This window comes from Delphinus delphis, chromosome 10, assembly GCF_949987515.2.
Source record: "Delphinus delphis chromosome 10, mDelDel1.2, whole genome shotgun sequence".
NCBI classification, from domain to species: domain Eukaryota; kingdom Metazoa; phylum Chordata; class Mammalia; order Artiodactyla; family Delphinidae; genus Delphinus; species Delphinus delphis.
This window is the reverse complement of record NC_082692.2, coordinates 57,091,595-57,117,409: the sequence shown is the minus strand read 5'-3', so window position 1 is coordinate 57,117,409 and position 25,815 is coordinate 57,091,595. Positions and strand designations below refer to the sequence as shown.

General features: G+C 43.7%; 1 protein-coding gene across 4 annotated transcripts in view; it reads left to right on the top strand.

The window, feature by feature from the left end:
- Window positions 1-2,213, top strand: part of TCAIM (T cell activation inhibitor, mitochondrial) — a 37,645-nt gene extending 35,432 nt beyond the window's left edge. For 2 of the 4 annotated variants that reach the window (XM_060022219.1, XM_060022221.1), the window contains exon 11: window positions 27-2,213. In XM_060022219.1, coding sequence (XP_059878202.1) covers window positions 27-267 — 241 coding nt within the window. In that variant the 3' untranslated portion in view covers window positions 268-2,213. The remainder of the gene's footprint in view (window positions 1-26) is intronic. The other 2 variants (XR_009520855.1, XM_060022223.1) reach the window with 2 other exon arrangements.
- The last annotated feature ends 23,602 nt before the right edge of the window (window positions 2,214-25,815 follow it).

Genomic DNA, 25,815 nt, shown 5'->3' with positions numbered 1-25,815 from the left:
TCAGATGTTTGTTTTCAACATAACAGGTTGAAAGTCATTGAAAACGAATTGATGCAGGCTTCCACGAAGAAATTTTCTCTGGAAAAGTTTTATAAGGAGCCCAGCGTTTCAAGTATACAAATGGTGGATTGTTGTAAGAGACTTCTAGAACAATCACTGCCTTATCTACAAGGGATGCACCTGTGCATTTCACATTTTTACTCTGTTATGCAGGATGGAGACCTTTGTATTCCTTGGAATTGGAAGAATGGAGAAGCCATTAAATAACACAGAAATCTGTATTATTTTTTAAAGAGATAAGAAACTGCTAAACTTATTTAAATCCACAATTTGATGTAACAGTATTACTGACATGTTACAAAAACAAAGTTTCTAACTGCTGCTTTAAAAGTAGACTTTTTAAAAATTAATTTCTATTAGGAAACTTGTTTTAAAAAGGTTTTATCTCCCAATCTTGTAGTGTTTCTTATCTGATTGGCAGGACTGGCTGAAAAGATGTTAGAAAGAAAGGATTCTACAGGGTGAAAGATTTTATATATATATGTATATATATATATATATATATATATATACATACATACACATATATATATATTTTTTTTATGAGTGAATGTTGGTAAGTGTAAACAGGTCTCATTCAATATAGCTCTGGAGTTGCGGAACTCATTTCCACCTGTAACAATTCAACATGTGACTTTATAGTTACATCACATGTATCGATACACACACCTGTATTTCACAGCCAATTATGGACAGTTTGAGTCCAAAACAGATGACTGATGAGTAGTAAAAATTCGTTAATCAAATTTTGCCTAGGGGCTTCCCTGGTGGTGCAGTGGTTGAGTCCGCCTGCCGATGCAGGGGACACGGGTTTGTGCCCCGGTCCAGGAGGATCCCACATGCCGCGGAGCGGCTGGGCCCGTGAGCCATGGCCACTGAGCCTGTGCGTCTGGAGCCTGTGCTCCACAACGGGAGAGGCCACAACAGTGAGAGGCCCACGTATCGCAAAAAAAAAAAAAAAAATTTGCCTAAAGAGAGAGTAGATGGGAAAAAGCAACTGAATTAATAAATGATATTGACATTATCATAAGCTGTCTGATACAGTTTGTTAAAGCATTTCCAGAATGCATTCCCTATGCATTAAGATAGCCTAACTGTTGATAGCCTATAACCAAGAGACAGTGAATTTTTTTGAAACACTGAATGAGGTGATTCATTTGTTTCAAGGACAAACACTATCCAGAAAAATCCTTGTTTCTCAAAGAGTTCCATCAAGTAGGGCCAAGTTTAAAATGATTCGGGCCGTTCAGGATCTGCCACCCCTCTCAACCCCGGTCTTCCAATGATTAGAACGCTGGTTAGAGCCCCTCTGAGTCACCCCCTGTCCATAGTTGTGTGGACTTTCCTGGACCCACCACCCAGCCCAGCCCCAAGCCCTATAGACAGACACAGGGCTTCTCTCTGTGGATATTTCCCTTAGGATAATATTTTTAACCATATCCAAAAACCTCTTCAGCTTGTTTCTCAAGAGGACAAGGTGAATCCAGGTTTGTAACAACATTTTTGAGGCTCTTACTGCTGAAGAAATAAGAAAGGAATTTTTTCCATAGTGCGTTAGAAAGGAAAAGAGATGTTAAAAATGATTCTCAAAGCGTGGTGCGAGATTATTTGATTATTTGAATGATTATGATTATTTGAACGCTTTAAATTCAAATGTGTGTTTGAATAAGTATTGATTTGTAATTATTATAGTTTGTGCATATCACCCCTTTTAAGCTGTGCCCAACAACTGTACTTAATTTTTTTTTCTCATATAAAAATGTTGTTGCCTATAAGTTTTCCAGAGCCAAATGATGGGAGTGAAAAATTCTTTAGAGGTTACATAGGAAAATTTATTTGAGGGCATTCCCTGGAGGTCCAGTGGTTAGGAATCCACACTTTCACTGCCAAAGGTGAGGGTTCGATCCCTGGTTGGGGAACTAAGATCCCAAAAGCCATGCAGTGTGGCCAAAAAAATAATAATTTATGGAAAAATAGGTTTGGATTATGCCATTTCTAAAATCAACTAATATAGAATCCTCAGTAATATGTTTTGAATTGGACTTTGTCTCAGAACTAATTGTTACATAATAAGTAATACGCTAACCAGATAATTGTTTTCTCATTATTCATTTGTTAATAGTTTATAACTATTTCAACATAAAGGAATCTACAAAAAATTGGTGGCCTGTTTATGCCTGTTTGACTTCCTCTTCCAATCGAACATAAAAGTTCTGGAAAACTCTCTCTCACCACTGAAAACTAGGACAGGATGAGACCCCTCTAACCTCAAAGCCTCGGGTCAGAAATGATCTCCAGAGGGACCTGAGCTCCAGCCTCAGGCCAGAGCTCTCCCAAGGAAGAACCAGGCCATGAGCTTGCCTGGGGGCTGTACCCTATGCCCAGGCTGTCCAGTCAGGGAGGCGTATGTCCAGAGCCACGTCTGTCCACAGGACAGGTCTCCCCAGGCCCTGCTTCCTCCTTTCTCTCTTCAAAGACTCTGCCTCCAGGCAGCCTCCCTGAGCTCATGAGAGGGGCTATGGGCCTTGAGGGGTGGACAGGTGGGCAAGGGGAACCAGGGCTGCCTCAGGAGCCAGCTCACCTTTGGAACCTGTAACCCACGCCTCCCTTGGCCTCAGTCTCCCCATCTGTGAAACATGCCCATTCTTGGAGCTCCTTCTTACCCCCAGTGAGTCTGTCCCAGGAAAACAGAGTCCTCCCTTGGATGGTCCTTAGCCACCAGCCCAGGTGCCTGTTGCTGCTTAACAGCTGGACGAGGAAGAAGAGGAGGAGGTGGAGCAGCCAGTGACCAGACAGCACAGACCTGGGTCAACGCCATGCGACCCTCTTCCCTCCACGCCCCTCCCACTGCAGCCCGGTCCTACTGGTCACTCAAAACCCTTCCCTCGGGCTTCCCTGGTGGCGCAGTGGTTGAGAGTCCGCCTGCCAATGCAGGGGACACAGGTTCGTGCCCCGGTCCGGGAAGATCCCACACACCGTGGAGCGGCTGGGCCCGTAAGCCATGGCCACTGGGACTGCGCGTCCGGAGCCTGTGCTCCGCAATGGGAGAGGCCACAACAGTGAGAGGCCCATGTATCGCAAAAAAAAAAAAAAAAAAATCATAAAATGTGGGAGAGGGGAGTAAGAAAATGTAGGTTTTTTTCTAGACCGTTTTTGAGCTTATATGACTACCAGTCTAAAGAAAGTAGATACAATAATGGGTTAACATATTTGAAAACCAGGGTAACCACAAATCAAAAACATACAATAGGGCTTCCCTGGTGGCGCAGTGGTTGAGAGTCCGCCTGCCGATGCAGGGGACATGGGTTCATGCCCCAGTCCAGGAAGATCCCACATGCCGCAGAGCGGCTGGGCCCATGAGCCATGGCCGCTAAGCCAGCACGTCCGGAGCCTGTGCTCCGCAACGAGAGAGGCCACGACAGTGGGAGGCCCACATAACGCAAAAAAAAAAAAAAAAAAAAAAAAGAAACAAAATTGAGTTATTTGTAGTGAGATGGATGGACAGAGTCTGTCATACAGAGTGAAGTAAGTCAGAAAGAGAAAAACAAATACCGTATGCTAACACATATATATGGAATATTAAAAAATGGTTATGAAGAACCTAGGGGCAGGACAGGAATAAAGACACAGACGTAGAGAATGGACTTGAAGACACAGGGAGGGGGAAGGGTAAGCTGGGACAAAGTGAGAGAGTGGCATGGACATATATACACTACCCAATGTAAAATAGATAGCAAGTGGGAAGCAGCCGTATAGCACAGCGAGATCAGCTCAATGTTTTGTTACCACCTAGAGGGGTGGGATATGGAGGGTCGGAGGGAAATGCAAGAGGGAAGGGATATGGGGATATATGTATATGTATAGCTGACTCACTTTGTTATACAGGAGAAACTAACACACCATTGTAAAGCAATTATACTCCAGTAAAGATGTTAAAAAAAAAAAAAAAGGAAAAAGAATTCAAAACAGGGCTGACTTTCAGGAAGCCAGCTTCTTAAGGTACATTTTCCTCACACTGTATAAAAAAAAAAACCACATGAAAATGTGCTCAACATCGTTAATTATTGGAGAAATGCAAATCAAAACTACAACAAGACACCACCTCGCACCATTCAGAATGGCCATCATCAAAAAGTCTACAAATAGGGCTTCCCTGGTGGCGCAGTGGGTGAGAGTCCACCTGCCGATGCAGGGGACACGAGTTCGTGTCCCAGTCTGGGAGGATCCCATATGCCGTGGAGCAACTAGGCCCATGAGCCATGGCCATTGAGCCTGCGCGTCCGGAGCCTGTGCTCCGCAACGGGAGAGGCCACAACAGTAAGAGGCCCGCATACTGCAAAAAAAAAAAAAAAAAAAAAGTCTACAAATAATAAATGCAGGAGAGAGCGTGGAGAAAAGGGAACCTTACTATGTCTTGGTGGGAATGGAAATTGGTAACAGCCACTATGGAGGTTCTTTTAAAAACTCAAACTAGAGCTACCATATGATCCGGCAATCTCACTGCTGGGCGTATATCTGGAGAAAAACATCATTCCAACGGACACATGCACCAGAACGTTCGTGTGCTGTTTAAAAGAGCCAAGACAGAGAAGCAACCTTAATGTCCACTGACAGAAGAATGGACAAAGAAGGTGTGGTACACACATAGAATGGAATATAACTCATCCATTAAAAAGAACAAAATAATGCCATTTGCAGAAACATGGATCGACCTAGAGATGATAATACAAAGGGAAGGAAGGAAGTCAGAGAAGGACAAATATGATATCACTTACATGTGCAATCTAAAGAAAAAGTGATTCAAATGAACTTATTAACAACACAGAAACAGACTCATAGAGTTCGAAAACAAACTTATGGTTAGAAAAGGTAACGACACAAACACAAATGCTCACCAACCAATCAAGAAGCAGGCTGTTTGTTCAATAGGATCTGGCCAGGAACTGTCACCAATTCCACAAGTGAAACAGATATGTGACTCCTTCACTTATCTGATGCATAAAATGACCCCATCATCTCCTGGGACACGGATCATGTCCACAGCCCTCCTGCGTGGCCACCCTTTCTCTGTTTCACATCCTTGGCTTTTTAAACAAGCAATTTGTGTAGGTCGAGGAGAGAACGGGCAGCGAGGCCAGAGAAGTAAGTAACCAGAGGGGGGCCCCAGCAGCACACTCGGACAATCACCCCGGTCCTCCACCCACCAGGCTCCTGCCCCCGCCCTCCTTACCCTGCTCCCCGGACACGTCAGCCTCGGCCTCCTCGGCCACAGCCTCTGCTTCCTGTTCCCTTCCCAGAGCATCAGCCTTGGCTCCTCTCACGCATGACCCCTCTCCGTCCACCACCCCTGACACTGAAGGCACCTGCGTCTCCTGCGAGCCTGGGGACCAGGCCTTCATCTTTCTACCAGTGGCGGCTTGCACAGCTTCCGATCCACAACGGTCACAGCAAATGACGGCTGCATGAATGAATGAGTCCTTGCTAGCCAAACCTCCTTAGGCCACGTCTTTAGGAAAACTCTCCCTTTCTTCATAGTAGATCCATGAAACATCATCAACACTATCTTACTGCCTACAAAACTACTGACTATAACAGGATTCCTTCAAAGATACAAATGGCATAGAGACAGCACTGCTTATGAACCAAAAACCTTTTTCACTTTAAGATTTCTTCTCAATTTAATGACAGTGCAGACGAGGCTTGCTTTCTGTCAGCACATTTCAAAATTTTAAACAGTGAAGATTCTAATTAATCAAGTAGTAACTGAGTTTTCCCCCCTTGTTGCCACCCTTTTCCATCTGCACAGTTTCTTTCTGATACTCTTATCTTTCACTCTGCTTCTGAGTTGACTTTTATATTAACAAGCCCTGCTTCTCAAATTGAGGTACATGGTGGGAATGCAACTGAGGTTATTATACTGAGAAAACAGCCACATCCAATGCCTGGCACAACCAGGAGGGAAAAAATAAATGTTACTCCTAAGTGACATACAGCTTAATACAGTTGATATCCTAAGTTCAATACAGTTTTAATTTCCCATACTTACGAGTTCTGACTACCTGAATTTTTTTTTTTTTTTTTTTTTATGTTACGCGGGCCTCTCACTGTTGTGGCCTCTCCCGTTGCGGAGCACTGGCTCCGGACGCGCAGGCTCAGCGGCCATGGCTCACGGGCCCAGCCACTCCGCAGCATGTGGGATCTTCCCGGACCGGGGCACGAACCCGTGTCCCCTGCATCGGCAGGCGGACTCTCAAGCACTGCGCCACCAGGGAAACCCGTACCTGAATATTTTTAACGAGTAGACGGAATGGTAAGACAGGAAGAGGGCTAAGAGCACTCACTCTTCTTTTCTTTTCATGTTCTCTCTTGCCTGTTGGGCTTTGGTGAGAATAAACCACTGGAGGTTTGCTTGATAGCAGAGGATCACAATGTTAAAATGCCCAAGTTCGTGCAAACTTGGAGCATATCTGTCACTGTAATAAAGCATACGTAAAAGGAAAAATCAGCAACCTCTCCACTCCCATAGAAACGATTTTCTTAGTCTGATTAATGGAAAAGGAACTCATCAAGAAAGTCTACCTTAAAGGTACAGTAAGTCCCCTACATATGAATGAGTTCCTTTCCAAGAGTGCGTTCCTAAGTCCAATTTGTTCATAAGTCCAACAAGTTAGCCTAGGTACCCAACTAACACAATTGGCTATATAGCACTGTACTGTAGTAGGTTTATAATACTTTTCACACAAATAATACTTAAAAAACAAACACTTGAAATAAAGATACTGTACTACTGTACTCTCTACAGTACTGTACAGTGAAGTACACAGAAGCACAACCACTTGTAGAGGATGCACGCATGTGACAATGTACAGCAGACACATGAACTAACTTATGAGATTGGACATGTGAACGTACGCTTGCATCTTTGAAAGTTTGCAACTTGAAGGTTCATATGTAGTGGACTTCCTGTATAGCAGAATTGATTTGAAGTTTTGCTGTCCCCAAAGAGACACACTATCAGGATGACCACACCCTTCCTGGCCCTGTGACCTTCCTCATCTGTAAGATGGGGGTAGTAACCCCCCATGGTGAGGTTGTGAGAGCTGAAGAGATAATGCATTTAAGTACCAAGCAGGGTGCCTGATATGCACACTGTTGATTTCACATTAGTTTTACCCTATAAAGTTTTCCACAGGACTGATTTGCCCTGTAAGTGGCAATATATTTACAGAACGTTCTAGGGACTCAATCTTTCAATCCTCTCATGTTGGCTTTTCTCATGTGTAAAAGAGTGTTGCCAACAGAGGTGGTGACATTCCTTTCTTTAATTCCTAAGAATCACACATGGAAATACAAAACAATTTCATGCATGGACACACACAGCCCATCTGACTGAATGAATAAAAGTAATTGTTTTAGATACTTGCCTGTTAAGGATCATTTGCAAACCACGCAAACTTCGAGGGTGAAAAGGTATTCGACTTTTCAAGAGTCTATTATAGAACACGTCGAGAAGAGAGTAATATTCTTCAAGTGTCAACACTGGCTGTAATTCTTCGATATAAACAACTTGGATGCCACCTAGAAGATAGCTTATTTGGTCCTCCAGAAGCATCAGCCTCCTCTGCAGGTCAAAATAACTTGGTAATCTTTCAAAAAGCTACAGTATTTAAAAAAAAAAAGGAAGAAATATTTAGTTCTGTGGTACTTTAATAGTCTAAGTTTAGGACTCCAATAAATGGTATTGAGGAATTCTAACAAGAAAATTATTTTCCTAGAAGGAAAGTTCAAGTAAGCAATAAGAAAAAAGCTATGGAGTGCTGGAAATATTAATATTCAAAATAAACCACTGTAAATCTTAGGAACTTTTAGGTAGGAATTGAAGAGATTGAAGAAGAAAAGAAATATGTTCCAAATAAAAATAAGTGTTAAGTACTAACATTTAAATATTCAGGTAAGAATCTCAAATTAGGTTAGAAAGATTAAATGGTATAATAAAGAAGGGTTTTAGAAATAAAGTCTACATATTTCAATTGCAAATCTGTTTCCTCAGAATTTCCCTTCATTTCCTAAATTCTATTTTGAAGCACCTACCATGTACTTAAACACTAAACTGGGCCCTTGGCGTATAGAGATTATAAGAATTTGTGTCCCTGTATCCCAGGACTTATGGTCAGGGTGCAGGGAAACAAAACAAGAATCAGAATTCAGCGTACTAAGTGCCACATCAGGGTGAAGGGACTGGAGGGTCAAGCAAAGGTTTCCAAGGACGTCTAACATAACCAATATGAAAAGATAAAGAGGATTTAGAGAAGGTTAGATGCATCACTAATTATTAGAGAAATGCAAATCAAAACTACAATGAGGTACCACCTCACACTGGCCAGAATGACCATCATCAAAAAGTCTACAAATAATAAATGCTGGAGGGACTTCCCTCGTGGTGCAGTGGTTAAGAATCCACCTGCCAATCAAGGAGACATGCAGGAGACAAGATCCCACGTGCCGTGGAGCAAATAGGCCCATGCGCCACAATTACTGAGCCCGTGCACCGTAACTACTGAAGCCTGTATGCCCTAGAGCCCACACTCCACAACAAGAGAAGCCACCGCTCTGAGAGGCCCACGCACCTCAAGAAAGTGTAACCATCACTCACCACAAGTAGAGAGAAAGGCTGCGTGCAGCAACAAAGACCAAATGCAGCCAAAAATAAATTAAAAAGAAAAAAAGCTGGAGAGGGTGTGGAGATAAGGGAACCCTCCTATACTGTTGGTGGGAATGCAAATTGGTACAGTCACTATTAAAACAATATGGAAGTTCCTTAAAAAACTAAAAATAGTGGGAATTCACTGGTGGCCCAGTGGTTAAGATTCTGTGCTTTCACTGCTGAGGGCACAGGTTTAATCCCTGGTTGGGGAACTAAGATCCCTGCAAGCTGCTTGGTCAAAAAAAAAAAAGAAAAAGAAAAACTAAAAAGAGTTGCCATATGACCCAGCAATCCCACTCCTGGGCATATACCCAGAGAAAACCATAATTCAAAAAGACACATGCACCCCAATGCTCATTGCAGCACTATTTACAATAGCCAGGTCATGGAAGCAACCTAAATGCCCATTGACAGATGAATGGATAAAGACGATGTGGTACACATATACAATGGAATATTACTCAGCCATAAAAAAGAACGAAACTGGATCATTTGTTGAGATGTGCATGGATCTAGAGACTGTCATACAGAGTGAAGTAAGTCAGAAAGAAAAAAACAAATATCGTATATTAACGCATATATGTGGAACCTAGAAAAATGGTACAGATGAATCGGTTTTCAGGACAGAAATTGAGACACAGATGTAGAGAACAAACGTATGGACACCAAGGGGGGAAAGCAATGGGGGCTGGGGTGGTGGTGTGATGAATTGGGAGATTGGGATTGACATGTATACACTGATGTGTATAAAATGGATGACTAATAAGAACCTGTTGTATTAAAAAAAAAAAAGTTAACATGACATGTTCCTGGTCAAAAAAAAAAAAAAATAGCATTTCAATGGTCTTCCTATAGTTCAATGACATGTTTTTTGCAGTGGGGTAGACATTACATATGGGATAATTTTGTTTAGATACAAATGGATCCTGTTGTCTCCTTCTAAACACAAATTCGATAATTGCAATACATTTTAGTTATAAAATTATTTGATAATCAGAGAATATATGCAAAATATGGAAATACTAAAAGCTACAACACAAAGTAGCATTTCCTAATTTTGTTTAGACCAGTAAATTCTTTTTATTATTGTATAAAATTAGAAAACCTTATATATTAAACATTTCACTGTAGTGCTTTAATCACTATAAAGTGATTTTACAGTAAGATAAAGCATAATTTGCTGAGAAATACAAAATTACACAGCATGTCCTAAAATGTACATTGAAATGTAACTGCCAGATATAAGAAGAAAATAGATTAAATGGAGCTTTTATGACCTGATAATTCTTCTATGTTGTGTTTTTAAAAACTCAATTGATTTCATAATTTCTGTGTTTTATTTCAGCCTGCATGTCTCTGCAGAAACATAAGGAAAATTATTTGAAAGTTTACACTAAATAGAACTGTTATATTTTCTCTTTTTAACATTACATCCTGAAATATTAGAAATAACATGCTTTCAAGATTAAATTTTGATCAGGTGAATGCAATTTGTAAACCAGCTGAAGATCAGCTGGATGTAAATTGCAGAATTATTTTTATGCTCCCTCTGAACTGTGTAACTCAGCATGTGCTCCTTATGCGTCCTCTCCTATAACTACAGATATAATAAAGATGAGGTAAACAATACAAGAATGAAAATAAAAACAAACCGGATATGGCCAAAATGACCATGGTGGTAAAAAAGTTTTGTCCGAGTTACAGCCCCTAAATCTCCTGACTATGGGACAGTCACTCCATTCATATGGTTTGAAACCTGTCAAATGGTTCAACGATTTTATAATTATTTGCAAAATAATAACAAATTAAAAAAACTAGGACTTCTCTGGCGGTCCGGTGGTTAAGACTCCACACTTCCAATGCAGGGGGCTTGGGTTCGATCCCTGGTTGGGGAACTAAGATTCCATGTCCCACGTGGCGTGGCCAAATAAAAAATTAATAACTGAAACAAGAAACTGATACAAACACCACTCTGGCTTTGATGACATAAGCTCCTGGAATCCTTACTGGGAAAAACTAACATAAAACAAAACCTTGAACAAACCCTCATCAGGGTTCCTGCAAACTGGGCAACATCCATATTTGGGAAAAGGTCAAGATTGGCTGAGAGGGGTGCTGGGCCTGTGTGAACACACTGGACCAGGGAGACCAGGTTAGGTTATGGAGATAAGAGATATGAAATCTTCCAAATTCATACAACTGTCGTAACCGGGGCACCGGCCCTCTAAGGCATGATGGTAAAGGCAACAGATTTTTTTTGGCAGCATTTAGTCGATACTGTAATTTACCCAAAGGGCCCAAAGAGCAGCATGTATTCCTTTTCTTGCCTTTTTCAGTGTAGAGCTGTCCTCTCCTATCCTACCCAGCCTAGACCCTCTGCTCTAAAATTATACCTAATAAGCTAAACTCAAACTCTATGAGGTGTGATGATCTGGTTCAGGTAAGTCAATAACATATCAATGTTCAAGAAATATAACCCAAGGACCTCCGATACAAGCATCAAAAACTAAACAAAACAGAAATCTCTAACCGGTCGATTTTAGAAGAGAAGCTTTGAGTAGGAAGATTTAAGGTGATACCAGTCAACTCTCAATATTCTCTAGCCCAAGAAAAATATATGGAAGTAAAAGATAGGAAACAGCATTACACCAAGAACCAGCCACAACCCTATTCCAGCTCTTCTGTAAGAAACTCTAAATACTGTCTGTTTCATTTAGGATAATTCAATATTAATTTTAAATCACAGTTTTAAAGCGAATGCAAGATCTCTCTTATAAACAGGGATAAAACATGTAATGCTTTATTGTTGTTAATTTCATTTGTCAAAGCTAAGAAAACAAAGGTTCTATCTGGCTATGAATGGATTTACTTCATTGTTTGACAAGATACATAGCTATTGACAACTGAATTTGGATAATAATGATCAATAAATTAGACAGTTATATTTCTACTGATTTCAATTTCTAAAACAGTGGTCTATTTAATTTATGTTGCTATGTTCCTTAAGAGTAGGCAAATCAAAATGACATGTTTTGAGCTTGTGCTGGTAACTGTCAACATGAGAGCTTGAATTTAAAACAAAGTATCCCTCTGGAGGAAATGAAGAATTCATAGTAACACAACTCATGTACACTCAGAAAATTTCCTTAACACAATGTATCTCTTGCTAAAAACAGCAGATACTTTAAGTCAACAGTAATGAAACTAACAGAGGCACTGTTTTAAAAAAAAAATGGTCCTCTACATTCATTGCTGAGTCACTTCTACTGCTACCATCTGTATTAAGCTACTTTACATTTCCATATTAAACCTTGAGTTCTCCACACCCAGCCTCCAGCACTTCACATTCACACTTTTCCAACAATTCTTTAATTCAGTGAAATAAAAATGCTCGTTGGGTTTTATGAATCTACGAAGCAGATTAGTAGAAAGATGATTAAAACATGTTCCCTACTCTTAAAAATGCATTATCTAGTAACATGTAATATAATATAATGTGAGAGTGCTTACTTTTATTAAAGACTGAAGAATTTTATTGGATGAACTACATACAAATAAGGAAATTATAAATACTCAGCTTGGACAAGGAACCAATGGAATAGCACTTATCTTGGTGAATTGGCTTTACCCAGTTCCAGTCTGTTTTCATTGTTCGCCAGCTGACTAACTCTGAGTTCTGGGTCCTTGGGACAATCTTTTCATGATGGCTACACATCTAGCTCCAGACCAAAATTGTACCCTGTGAAACACTCAACTGAACCACAGACTAATTGCTGAATTTCTTTAATATGTTATTCTAAAGCCTCTTGACTTAAGGTCCAACAACTCTCATTGTTACTTTTATACCCTGACTTATCCAATCCCACTTTTTTTCTATACCAAAAGGTAGGTCAGACATTCCGAAGGTTTTGTTCATCAGGACACACTGTGAGATCGTTAGAGCAATGGGTATAGGCAGAAGTTTCATGGGCTGGATCCCAGTGCATGCAAGGCTGAGACCCTCTCTTCTAGCTCATGTTTTTTTGGGGTTTCCTTTTGGCTGCATTGGGTATTTGTTGCTGCATGCGGGCTTTTCTCTAGTCGAGGCGAGTGGGGGCTACTAACTACAAATAAGTTCAGTTAAATAAAAACTCTTACGTACGTTAGGGTTGTTTCCATTCTCCAGACTTGCTCGAGGTCTTCATCAGGGTCCTTGAATCCAGTAAAGGAGTAGTAAGACTTGTCCCATTTGATGGGCCTGTCAGATATCCTTGTGGCCTCTTTGAGAGGCTGGGAGTGCACATTAGTATTCAAGCTTTGGATATGTTCAATAGATAAACTGCAGGAGTTGAGAATATATAACACTGTGCTTAGCAGATCTCTGGTGTGCAAAGTAAATTTGACTGCTCGAAATCCTAGAGAATATAATTCCCCCAAACAGTTAATACAGATGATTATTTGCTTTACTTGAAAAACATTTCTTTTCATACAACATTTATAGAATCAAAATCTTTAGAACACTCCATTACTCATTAAAATTCATCCTATTGGAAAATCATCTGTAAATGGAAAACTACATCCCTTCTCCAAAACTGTACCACACTACCTCCATCTTCATGAAGTCCTCTGTCAGCTCCCGTTTCTAGTTTGGCGCCAGTGACCAAACCCACCCCAGCCCAAGAAGGGGATTGAGAATATTTTCAATGCTGTTCATAAATTTGGTCTCTACTGTCTAAGGGATGGAAAAGCTCTCCTATGAGCAAGTGTCCACCAGAGAGGGTGTCCAGCACTAAAGAGAAGGGGGAGGGTGGAGGTAGGGCGAGGGTGGGGCAGGCTGCCCTGCGACAGTGGTTCAAGGAGGGGGGCCAATCCAGTCTCAGGGGTCACAGAAACCCATCTCAAATTTTCTCTACGGTTGAAAGAGACTGTCCTCATACTCCCCCATCCAACTAGCTAGGGACACAATATTTTCAGAAGTGACTCAAAGTTCCCTAATTTTTTAAAAGTTAGCACTTCACAATCTGACTTTAATGCAAGTAGTCCCTGGGCTCAGGGTAGTAATCTAACTTACATCAACAGTAGGAAATCTACTGGTTCCCCTGCACCTTTATTGGGTATTAAACATGGCGCTAGTAGAATTTACATAACTTTTCAATGAACACTCTCACCAGTGCCATTATTATCTCTCTTTTGAAATGTGAAGAAGCGGAGGTTCAAGGAGGTTAAGAAGCGTGAAGTGAGGGCTGAAATCTGAGCTGCCAGCAAGCCAAGCATTTTCCCCATTATAACATGCTGGCTCTTCTTTTGGAAAAATTTTTAAAATTGGTTTTGAAAATTATACAAGTATTATATAAGTACATCCTTCTTGTAAAATTATATATACAAAGTAAAAGTCTCCTGTTGGCAGGCACACAACCTCGCACTTGCACTAGATGTAACCCCATTAACATTTAGGTACACAAGCACTGAGACCTGCACTGCCTAATACGGTAGCTACCAGCCATATGTGGCTATTTATGGGTAAAATTAAATTGATTGAAATTAAATACAATTTAAAATTCAGTTCCTGGTCATACTAGCCCCACTTCAAGTGGTCAGTAGCCACATGGGGCTAGTGCCAGCTGTACCAGACAGCGCTCATACAGAACAGTTACCTCTCCGCAGAAAGTTCTCTTGGACAGCACTGCTCTAGCCCTTTCCTATGTGCTTTGTGTGTATGTTATATATGACATATACGCTTTTGTGTCTGCATGAACACACACCCACAGTGTGATTTGTTCCTTTTTAACATATAAACTGCACCATTCTGGACCTATGACTTTTTTTTTTTTAATTTATTTGTTTGGCCGCTCTACGCAGCTTGCAGGAGCTTAGTTCCCTGACCAGGGATCAAACCTGGGACCTCTGCAATGGAAGAACAGAGTCCTAACCACTGGATTGCCAGGGAATTCCCTGGATCTATTACTTTGAACTTGCTTTTGTTATTTAACCTTGGTGACTCTTCCATTATCTGTATGTATACGTCATTCTCTTTCTTTTTAGTAGCTCTATACTATTCCACATAATCAATGTAGTGCAATTTATTTAACACTGCCAAAACTGATCACCATAAAAGTTGTTTTTAATTTTTCACCATTGCATACAAGACTGTGTTTTCTTTGCCACGATGACCGTCACCACAATCTAAATCATTCTCAGATATACCTGCTATGCCTGCCACATAGATTTATAGAATCTATAACATGCAAACTAAGAAAGACTTTTTAGTTGAATCATTGATGATAAAGTGAGAAATACTGGTAGGAAAATTATTCTAGTCAGTGAAAGAGGAAAGGAAAATCCAAATTCCTGCATTTGAAGTTATGAAGAAATAGTTTATCCTCAGAAGAGGTAAGTCAAGGAATAAATCTCAGTTTCTCTCTTATCAATACCATTAATTATTTAATCCAATGTAAATGCTGCTATATAGTGTGGAATGCTTGTGCCAGACTGCACATAACTTTTATTGGGAAATATTAACTAATTAGTTTAGTTTGCATTTGATTACTGAGGCTAAACATTTTTATATGCTTATTGGCAATTTATGTGTATTATTTCCTGAACTATCTAGTCACTGTGTTTGCCCATTTTTGTAACTAAGCTAGTCTGTTTTCTTTTTGACTTCTAAGAACTCCATATATATATAATTTATTTTTTTAAATTAATTAATTTATTTTTGGCTGTGTTGGGTCTTCCTTGCTGCACACGAGCTTTCTCTAGTGGTGAGCGGGGGTTATTCTTTGTTGCGGTGCGCTAGCTTCTCACTGCGGTGGCTTCTCTTGTGGAGCACGGGCTCTAGGCACCTGGGCTTCAGTAGTTGTGGCGCACGGGCTTAGTTGCTCCTCAGCATGTGGGATCTTCCCGGACCAGAGATGGAACCCGTGTCCCCTGCACTGGCAGGCGGATTCTTAACCACTGAGCCACCAGGGAAATCTGTCTGTCTGTCTATCTGTCTATCTATCTATTTATTGGCTGCACCATGCAGCTTGTGGGATCGTCGTTCCCTGATCAGGGATTGAACCTGGGCCCTTGGCAGTGAGAGCGCAGAATTCCCTGGAACACCAGGGAATTCCCACTAATTTATTTTTTTATAATCTACTTTCATTTAATAAATGGTTCAAAGTTAACCATTAACTGAAAGTGGAGGATTTTTCTCTTTACTCAGCCAGCGCTCACGACAGCTATTTGTTTTAGCATTTGTTCACAGAAAGCTCTTAGTAAATCTTTAAACTGTTTTAAAGTTCATTCTAAAAATAAAGTTATTTCCTCAAGGATCACGGAAAGGATGGATAGACCCACATTCATCCTTAGGTTAAAGGATCACTGGATCATGGCTAAAGGAGTGACAAAGGACAAACAGAAGGCTGTACATGAAGACTGTTCAGATTTTAGGAACAGCATGAGGCTGGAATTAAAGGGCTCAAGACCCCTATTCTGTCTCCATGGTCCTGGGACATTACTAAGTTACAATTGGGCAAATACTACCTCCTTCACAGGGTACTTTGAGGACTAAATTAGAGAATGTAAGCTATATTTTTTAAAGATATAAATTGTTATATAGACATTTAATACTTAAAACAGCACTGAAATAGGAAGGGGACAAATAGGAACACTTCAGTTTTCTAGTCAGAAAAGTTTAAACATAAAAAATGGCTCATCAACCACATGCAGCCAGGAACAGAATCTAACTCCAGGAAAACACTCAATTAAATGATATTATTTCCTATGACAAGGCTTCAATCCGAAGGTCTTCTAGCAACGTTAGACAGATTTGACACATCACACCAAGCCTGCAAGGGACACACGAGAAATAAGAAACGTACCAGAAGTGCTGAAGTGTTCCTGGCCATCAGAAGAGTTCTGGTCTGTTTCTCTTACATAAAACATAAGCTGGGTTGGTTTCAAAGACTTGAAGCCTGGTTTCTGGAGGTTTTCTAAGTAGGCACTTAATCTCTTAAGAGAATTTTCATTGACTTCCTGGAAAAAAATATTAAGAGGCATTTATACACAAAATAGAACAAGGAAACATCAGAAATTATACCCCGACCTTTTAAACACATTATTGAGTGCATTAAAGAATTTAGTATTTTAAAATGGTGGGATTTCATAGCTCCTCAGTACAGGATAAAATTGGATCCACACCCTACAACATGGAACTCCATAGGGATGAGATGTGTAAAAAAAAAAAAAATGTGGCCACGTAAGTACTAGAGAAAACATGTCCGAGTTCCTTTATAACTTAGATGTGGAAAAAGCCTAACTATGACTGAATATCTCAAGTAATAAATGATAAATGATAATAAATGATAAATCCAATTACCTAAGATAGTTTAAAAACTTAATATAGCACAGGGAACTATATTCAATATCCTGTGATAAACCATAATGGAAAAAAATATGAAGAACTATATACATATTTCTGTATAACTGAATCACTGTGCTGTATGGCAGAAATTAACAAAATATTGTAAATTTTTAAAAAAATCTTAAGAACACATAAAAAAACCACACATTTTTAAGGAAAACACACACACACACACACAAGAGTCTACAGACAAAAATTGACTGGGAATAAATATGTGCAAGTTATTTCATAGTAAAGAGCTAATTTCTTTCTATATAAAAGGCTCTTAAAATGCCTATCCGGAGATTGGTTGAATTATGGTATCTTCATTCAATGGAGTGCTACACAACCAAAAGGAAAAAAAGGGGGGAAGAATGTGACACGGGCAATATATATGAAAGGACATGGAGTGATTTCTAGGATATACTGTTAAGTGAAAAAAGAAATGTCTTTTAGTGATGGAACAGCTCCAAGAAATGGCATAAATAATAACTTTTTTTCTTATTCCTATAGGTCTCTTCTCAGAAACACAGTGTGATCTGAAATTAGGAACAGTCCATTTATTTTTGTTTAATTTATTATAATACACCACTCTCAGCTATGACACTCCCATGAGGAGCTGAGAGAATTTCCTGTTAGTGAAGGACTAAATCTTCAAAATTAATTTTTGATACTTATCTCCATTTTTGCCCCAAAAAACCAGACAGAACAACCCAGAAATGAATAAAAATGGGATTGGGGTAAATGAAATTGGGATGGGAGTGAAACTCCTGAGTAAACTTTGTGTTTAGCTTTTATTTATTTATTTATTTATTTATTTGCAGTACATGGGCCTCTCACTGCTGTGGCCTCCCCCACCGCGGAGCACAGGCTCCGACGCGCACGCCCAGCGGCCGCGTCCCACGGGCCCAGCTGCTCCGCGGCATGCGGGATCCTCCCGGACCCGGGCACGAACCCGCATCCCCTGCATCGGCAGGCGCACTCCCAACCACTGCACCACCAGGGAAGCCCTAGCTTTGATTTTTGAAACCTATACATGTTTTGCCTATTTTAAAACTGAATTAAAAGTAAGAGGATAAAACAGCAAAAACTGTGCTTCACTCTGAGATCCTGGCCTGATGCCATGACTACATGCAACTCTATGCCTCTTTCCCTTAGAAAGGGGTGAACGTGCCCCACAAGAGTCAGGAGAAAACTGACATAGAAGACAAACTGATGGTTACCAAAGGGGAAGTGGGGGAGGGATAAATTAAGAGTTTGGGATTAACATATACACACTACCATACATAAAACAGATAAACAACAAGGTCCTATTGTATAGCACAGGGAACTATATTCAATAACTTATAATAAACTATAATTGAAAAGAATATGAAAAATAATATATATATGTGTGTGTGTGTATATATATATATATGTGTACATATATATATATATATATATCTGAATCACTTTGTTGTACACCGGAAACTAACACAACGTTGTAAATCAACTATACTTCAATAAAAAAAATTTTTTTTTTTTCTTTGCGGTACGCGGGCCTCTCACTGTTGTGGCCTCTCCCGTTGCGGAGCACAGGCTCCGGACGCGCAGGCTCAGCGGCCATGGCTCACGGGCCCAGCTGCTCCGCGGCATGTGGGATCTTCCTGGACCGGGGCACGAACCCGCGTCCCCTGCATCGGCAGGCGGACTCTCAACCACTGCGCCACCAGGGAAGACCAATAAAAAATTTTTTAATTAAAAAAAGCGCATTACCAAATCTTTAGGTAAAATGAAAGTGAAAATGATGTAAATTGCACCCATATTAAAGACAAGTTATTGAAAAATATAAAATTCTTCCTATGAACTTTTTAATAAAAGCATGTGGCTGCATGCAGGGCTCATGGGATAATCCAGGATAAGCACCTCCTCTCGAAATCTGTAACTAAGTCACATACCTTAATATACAAGGTAAAATTCACAGGTTCCAGGAATTAGGACATGACACATCCTTGGAGCCAGCATGCAATCCATTACATTTGGTGACGGGATCACCATTATAAACTCCCCTTTGTTTCATTCTGCCTTTGAATGGCTTTGCAGAGAGAAGTCACCATCTGTGGGTGTCACGCCAAGTCCACCTGGCATTATTTCACATCCGCTCACACCCCCAAAGTTAAGGTCTCCCATGATTCCAGCCTCTACTGAGCCTGCCCTATGCATTGGGCACTTGGGTTGGATCCAGCCTCTCACTTTTCTAATTGGCTAGTTGTGAGTTTTTTTGTGCACAGTACTTCTCTTTTCTTCTTGGGCCAATGGGTTCCAGGATAGAGCTGCGTCACGGGTGTTCTGTGCCAGTTCCCCCTTTATTGCTGCTCAACTTCCAACCCACCCCTTCACACATGCTCTGCAGTAATGAACAGGATTCCTTTAAGCTTCTGTCCTTCAGAGTGAGCACAATGGTAAGCTTTTCCAGTAGAGGGCGCTAGGGGGACACTGCAGAGAGAGGGGCTCTCCTGCTGGTTTTGGAGGCTGCAAGATTGATTGGTCACAAGTGTAGGCGTGATGGCATCTGGTGCAGACCTGCCCAGCCATGGGCTCAGAACTCGTGGCCCTCACAATGTAATAGAGAAGACAAATCTGACTCCATATCAGATCTGTTTCTTTTACTTTAACCTTTGTAACCTACTGCTTTTGCTACAAGTTAATTACTAAAAGGATGTTGCCTATAAGCTTAAATTATACATAATGGCCCACCTCTGGGATGCCTGCCTCCCAGGTAATGAGCATTAAGCTAAAATATCTTTGTTAACTCACAGCAAACATCCTGATCAGGCCCACATGTGAATGGCTACCGGAATGAAGAAATCAGAGTCTGAACAGAACCAGGATTTTACTCACTTCCCTTTTAGTATAAAAGAAGCCTGAATTCTAGAGAAGATGGTTCTTTGGGACACTAGTCCACCCTCTTCTTGGTCTGCTGGCTTTCCAAATAAAGTCACTATTCCTTGCCCCAACAAATTGTCTCTCAATTTACTGGCCTGTCATGAGACAAGCAGTATGAGCTTGGACTCAGTAACATCAACACACTGCAAACACTGGGCCTCCTGCCCACACTGGCACTCCAACCTCCTCTGCTTGTCCACAGGCCTAGCCATCAGCTGACCTGCCTGCACCTGGTTTGTGCCCCAGAGAGTTGCTTCCTGCTTACCCAGTGGTTGGGGAGCCACGGCAGGAGCAACCCAGCCAACTTCTCTGCCACCAATGAGGCCTGAACACAGGACCTCGAGAGAGGACCCCTTCCAAGCTTTTTTCTTCCTGGGGGGGCTCTCCCTCAGCCCTAGGGCCCATATTGAGTTTTATTACATCTTATAGTCATTATTTTATCTAAGTTGTTGGGCTGCACCCCTCAAGCCAGCAAGCCCTGTACTTGCCCATGTCACAGAGCCTCAAGCCAGAAGAAGCAGCCCAGAGTCAGCAAGAGCAAGCTCAATGGTTTAATGGATAGGAGGATCTTACACGTCTGAAGCAAGGTCCTGAAGCGAGACACCCATGGCATGCAGCAAACAGCGGACAGGACATGGCGGCAGTCTTCACTCCAGGGGGAGAGGAGCGGGAGGAGGTTACCAGTTAGAGGAGGAACTGACGTCAGACTGACTCGCTGGTTGCCAGAGAAACCAGCAGAGGAGCACGCCCCTCACTGCCCCTTTGATAAAGCAGCATAGTGGAGAGAGCTCTCATCTAAAGATTAGAACAATCACCAGCTGGGGCCAGGGGCAAGTACACAGGCATTTTCTGATCAGGCTCTGCGACTGAGAGGGAAGGTCAGTCACGTGAATAAGGCATAGGTAAAGCAGGGGCTGGTCGAGCAGGGGATGTACAGAGAGCAGGGGATGTACAGAGGGCAGAAGAACAGCCATCCTGGGTGACCTGATCAGACAAAATTTACCAATTTTTATATTGTTTCCCTGTTGAAACGGTCTTGTGATTGGACCCAGACCTGATTCCGCAGTACCTCCAGCCTTGGGGATGAGTCCAGGAGGCTTCGCTCCTCCTGGGGGCTCCCCACCTAGAGGATCCTGCACAGGTGCTCCAGCCTTCTGAGTCCAGCTAGCATACTGGTCATTCATTTAAAAAAATAAAAATTACTGACTATATCCTTGGTGCTGAGATACAGCAGGCTGGCTCAGCCTCCACAGCCCACCTCTTCCTCAAAGGACATAAAGCTCACAGGCTCGGGCTTCCCTGGTGGCGCAGTGGTTGAGAGTCCGCCTGCCGATGCAGGGGACACGGGTTCGTGCCCCAGTCTGGGAAGATCCCACATGCCGTGGAGCGGCTGGGCCCGTGAGCCATGGCCGCTGGGTCTGCACGTCCGGAGCCTGTGCTCCGCAACGGGAGAGGCCACAACAGTGAGAGGCCCGCGTACCACAAAAAAAAAAAAAAAAAAAAAGCTCACAGCCTCTGTGACACTTCTCAGGTGGGGGAAGCCTGAATGTGTTCTGGAAGGAAGAGCTGCTGTGGTCCTGTTGTCTGCACAGTTAGGCCCTGCAGCGTGAACCTGCCTTGGTATAAACCGACAGGAGAGGAACACGGGGCTTCTGAATCAAGTAAGGCGCTGTGAAGCCAAGGCAGGCCAAGAGCGGGCTCATGGGGGACTTTAGGACCTGGGAGTGCCCTGGAGAACCCTGCTCTGGTTGCTTCCCACCGGCTGTGGGCTCCAGGCTGGGCATTTACCGCTGGCCTCCTGTTGACATTTCTTGAGGAAGGAGGCAGGTGGGCTCTAGGCTAGGTATTTACCACTAGCCTCCTGTCTGCACTACGAGATAGAAATAACAACAGCAACAGGGTAAATAACGGGACTTTGTCTCCTGAGGACACTTTAAGATAACAGTCATGGAGGGGACAGAGAGGGGCTAAACCTATTTGAGTAAAAAATAAAGAGGTCACACGTTTCCCATCCTTGGAGCAAGGGAGACACTGCACATGAGCAGAAAGCCTCCTTGGGGGTCAAAAAGGAGGGGGCACCACGCCATAATAGGGGATGCCAAGGCCCCCCATAGGCCTCTGGGCTGGAATCCATGTCGGGGAGGGTCCTAGGGCAGGTCAGCAGTGGAAAAAGAAACCAAATAATGGGCCAAAGATAAACAAAGAGCGGGAAGAACTGCCCTATATAAATGACTTAACTGCCTCTTTCCCCCTCATTAGCGGAGACACCCACACCCTTTCTCTCCGGGTGTGTATTTCTGCCTTGCTTCTGTCTTAGATAAACAAACTGTTTCTCTGTGTGCTTTCCCACTTGTGCTGTGTCTCTAATAATAAACTTTGTACCTGTTTTTACAGTTTTTGCCTTCTTGAGAAATGCATTTTTCAATGGAGGCAAGGGCCAGGGGAATTTAGCTTCCAGCCTCTAGCCCCTAGTGGACTAACGGCTGGGATTCCTGGTTTTCATCCATGCTACCCAGGTCCAGTTCCTGGGCAGAGAACTAAGATCTTGCTTCAAGCCACCACTCACTGCTCTCTCTCCAAGATCAGGTGCATCCCAGCCAGAACCAGCGCGCGACCCACAAGGGTGATGTCCAGCTCCACATGGCTCAGGGTGCAGCCCATTTGGCCAGCCCCTCGTCCCCCACTCTGGGACCCACGCAGCACCCACGGCCCATCCCGGGCTGGGTCTCACTTCCCGCCTTGTCTCACCGAGCCAAGTCCGAGATGAGACCAGGAAGGTGCGATAGCCCCTCCACCGTGTGGCCTGGAACAGGAGATGGCACAGGTGGGAGCTGTCCCAACCCAGCAGTCTCCCCAGAGCATGCAGTGGCGGGTAGCATGGAGGATGCCCCCATCCACGGGGGTCAGGGCAGGACCCACCCACTCGGCTCTCAGCCAGCAGGAGAGGCACGGGATTGGAGGGCAAGCCTGAAAGGAGCCTCCAGGAGGTACAGGAGGGAGGGAGTGGGCCAGTGGTCTCAGCACAGAAAGCTGTTGGAGGCTGACCCCAACTGAAGTCTTTGCTAAAGCCTCCCGAGCGGGGGCAGGGCAAGGCCCACCCCATCCTCTAGGTGAGGTTCAACATGCCCTGAAGTGGAGAGGCCGGTCCTCAAACCCAGACCCACTGGCTCCAGAGCACAAGCCCTCTGGCGGTCCAGTGGTTAGGGCTCCGCGCTCTCACTGCCGAAGGCCCAGTTTCGATCCCTGGTCAGGGAACTAAAACCCCATAAGCCGAGTGGTGTGGCCAAAACAAACAAACAGAGCACAAACCCTCTATGCCCTGCCCAGCCACAGCCCTGGGCAGGAAGGTTCAGCACGTGTCACCGCATGACAGCGGGCAAAGCTGGCTCTGAAACACGCCTGACGACAAGTTCAGGGAAACCGCACAGCGGACCCTGTGCACTTGACCAGCAACACACACGCCAAAAGTGCGATGGGGGACTGGGCCAAGCCAGGGTCGTTTGTGCTGCACGTGACCCTGGAACCCAGGGCCAAGGGATCATTGCACAGAGAGCCAGCTGAAGCCATCCAGCGTCTCCCAGCCCAGGACCCTCCCCACTGCCCATCTGCAGGGCCAGCCGTTCAGGCCTACCCTCTGTCCCTGGCCACCGCCTGGGATGGCCGGATCCCTCTGCTCTGACCAAAACTGCTTCCTTGGGGAGAGGAGAACTCTACAAGGGGGCAGCAGAGAACTTGGCGGCCCATGGGGCCATTTTCCCCCTGATAGCCTGAGGTTTGCATGTTCCTCACGCACTGGCCTATCATCCTGGTCTATCATCCTGGACAGTTAACCAGGTACCTTTGGACTGGCTTAAGTCAAAGCAAGGTAGGCAGTGGCTAGACAGGAGGAAGAACTTCCTGACCATCAGAGAACTCACCAGAATCAGGATGTGGTGATTCTATCACTTGGGAAGCAACACAGACCACCAGAGTAACTCAGAGGCTCAGTGACGACCCGCTGGGGGCACAAAGACAGCCCTGTTTTCCAGCACCTGGGGTGGGGCGGGGGCCGGGCTCATGGGCTGCTTGCCCATGTTCATGCGGCCAGTGTCAGAGCAACCTAGGTTCACAGCCCCCTCCCCATTCAGGACCCCCGTCCATGCAGGTCACCAGCGGGGATGTGCAGGCCCCGGGGGCTCTTGGCTCCAGGTCAGCCCATCAGCAAAGGCATCCTGCAGCCCACAGTGACCTGGAACAGGTAAGATCAGGATGCCAAGGGGGCCCAGCCCCAGGGGAACAGGTACTTTACGTGATCATGAGCACTCTGAGGAAGGGAGTCCTGCAGTCTTGGGGGTCTTGAAATCCTTTGTGGAGTGTTTCCCAAGGCCTTCTCTGGGCAGGCACCAGGCTTGGCATAACATTGGAAGGTTCACCCAGTGAAGGGGCCGTAGGTGCTCGGGGTCTCCCAGGGTGGGCTGATAGCTGCATGAAAACATTAGCACACGAGGGGAATAAGGGGTCCTGCTCAGTTAGTGCGATATGGTGATTTATAATAAGAGATATATTGTTGGTCTTCATCCCTGTCCCCACTCCCTGCACAGAGCTCCTAAAACCCTTGGAATTTTTTGAGTGCTGAGAGTGTAAAGGTGTCTTTTGTTACGTTAATGAGGTGACTCTTGCAAACACCTGCGGATGGGGCTTGGTTGCCCAGGAAACCAACCATGTGATTAGAGGGAAGGAACTTTCAGTCCTACCCCCTGACCTCCAAGGAGGAGAAAGTGGCCACAGGTTGAGTCAATTGCCATTGGCCAATGATTTAACCATTGTAAGGTAATGAAACCTGCATAAAACCCTCCAATAGACAGGGTTAGTGAACACGTGGAGGTACTGGGAGAGTGGGGCGCTCAGAGAGGGTTGGAAGCTCTGTGCCCCTTCCCACGTTCCCTGCCCTAGGCATCTCTTCCATCTGGCTGTTTCTGAGTTTTATCCCTTTATAATAAATTGGTGATCTAGGAAGTAAAATGTTTCTCTGAGTTCTGTGAGCTGTTCTACCAAATTAATCAAACCTGAGGAAGGGGTTGTGGGAACCTCTGATCTATACTGGGTCAGATGCACAGGTGACAACCTGGCCCTGCAACTGGTGTCTGACGTGGGGGACAGGGTGGGCAGTCTTGTAGGACTGAACCCTTGGCCTGTGAAATCGGATGCTATCTCCAGGTTGTGAAAGGAAAATAAAAATGGAGTCAGTATTGCTAAGAGAGCTCTCTAAAACAGAGCCAGGAGGCCACTGAGGAAGTAGGACATGCACACCTGATTCAGCAGTACCTCCAGCCTTGGAGGTTCCGTTAACTGCAGGTTAACGAAACTGTGGTTTCGTTAACTGCAGGGCCTTTGTTGTTATCCACTTGCTTGGAGAGTGTTGGAGGTGAGGGTTATACCCACTGCTGGCTGGCTTTCCAGATTAGAGACCCCGTGGACAATCAGGCCAAACCTGACAGGAAACTCCTGCCAAGATTTTTTCACATATACGCTGTCAGCGGAAGTGGCCCTGAGAGGACATGAAATAGAGGACCAAGCCATGCTGTCCCAGAAGGGCTTGGACGGTTTTGTCCATGGGATTTATAACAGTCACTGTTACCCTGGGGGCTCTGCTGGTGTAGACTGAGCCCTGGTCCCTGCCCCAGGCTGAGCTTGAACCTCTCTGGGCCTCTCTGAGACACTTGTTGGGACTCTTGGGGGCTGGATGGGAGTGAGGCTAAGAGCCCCTGCAAGGTCAGGGCTGGGG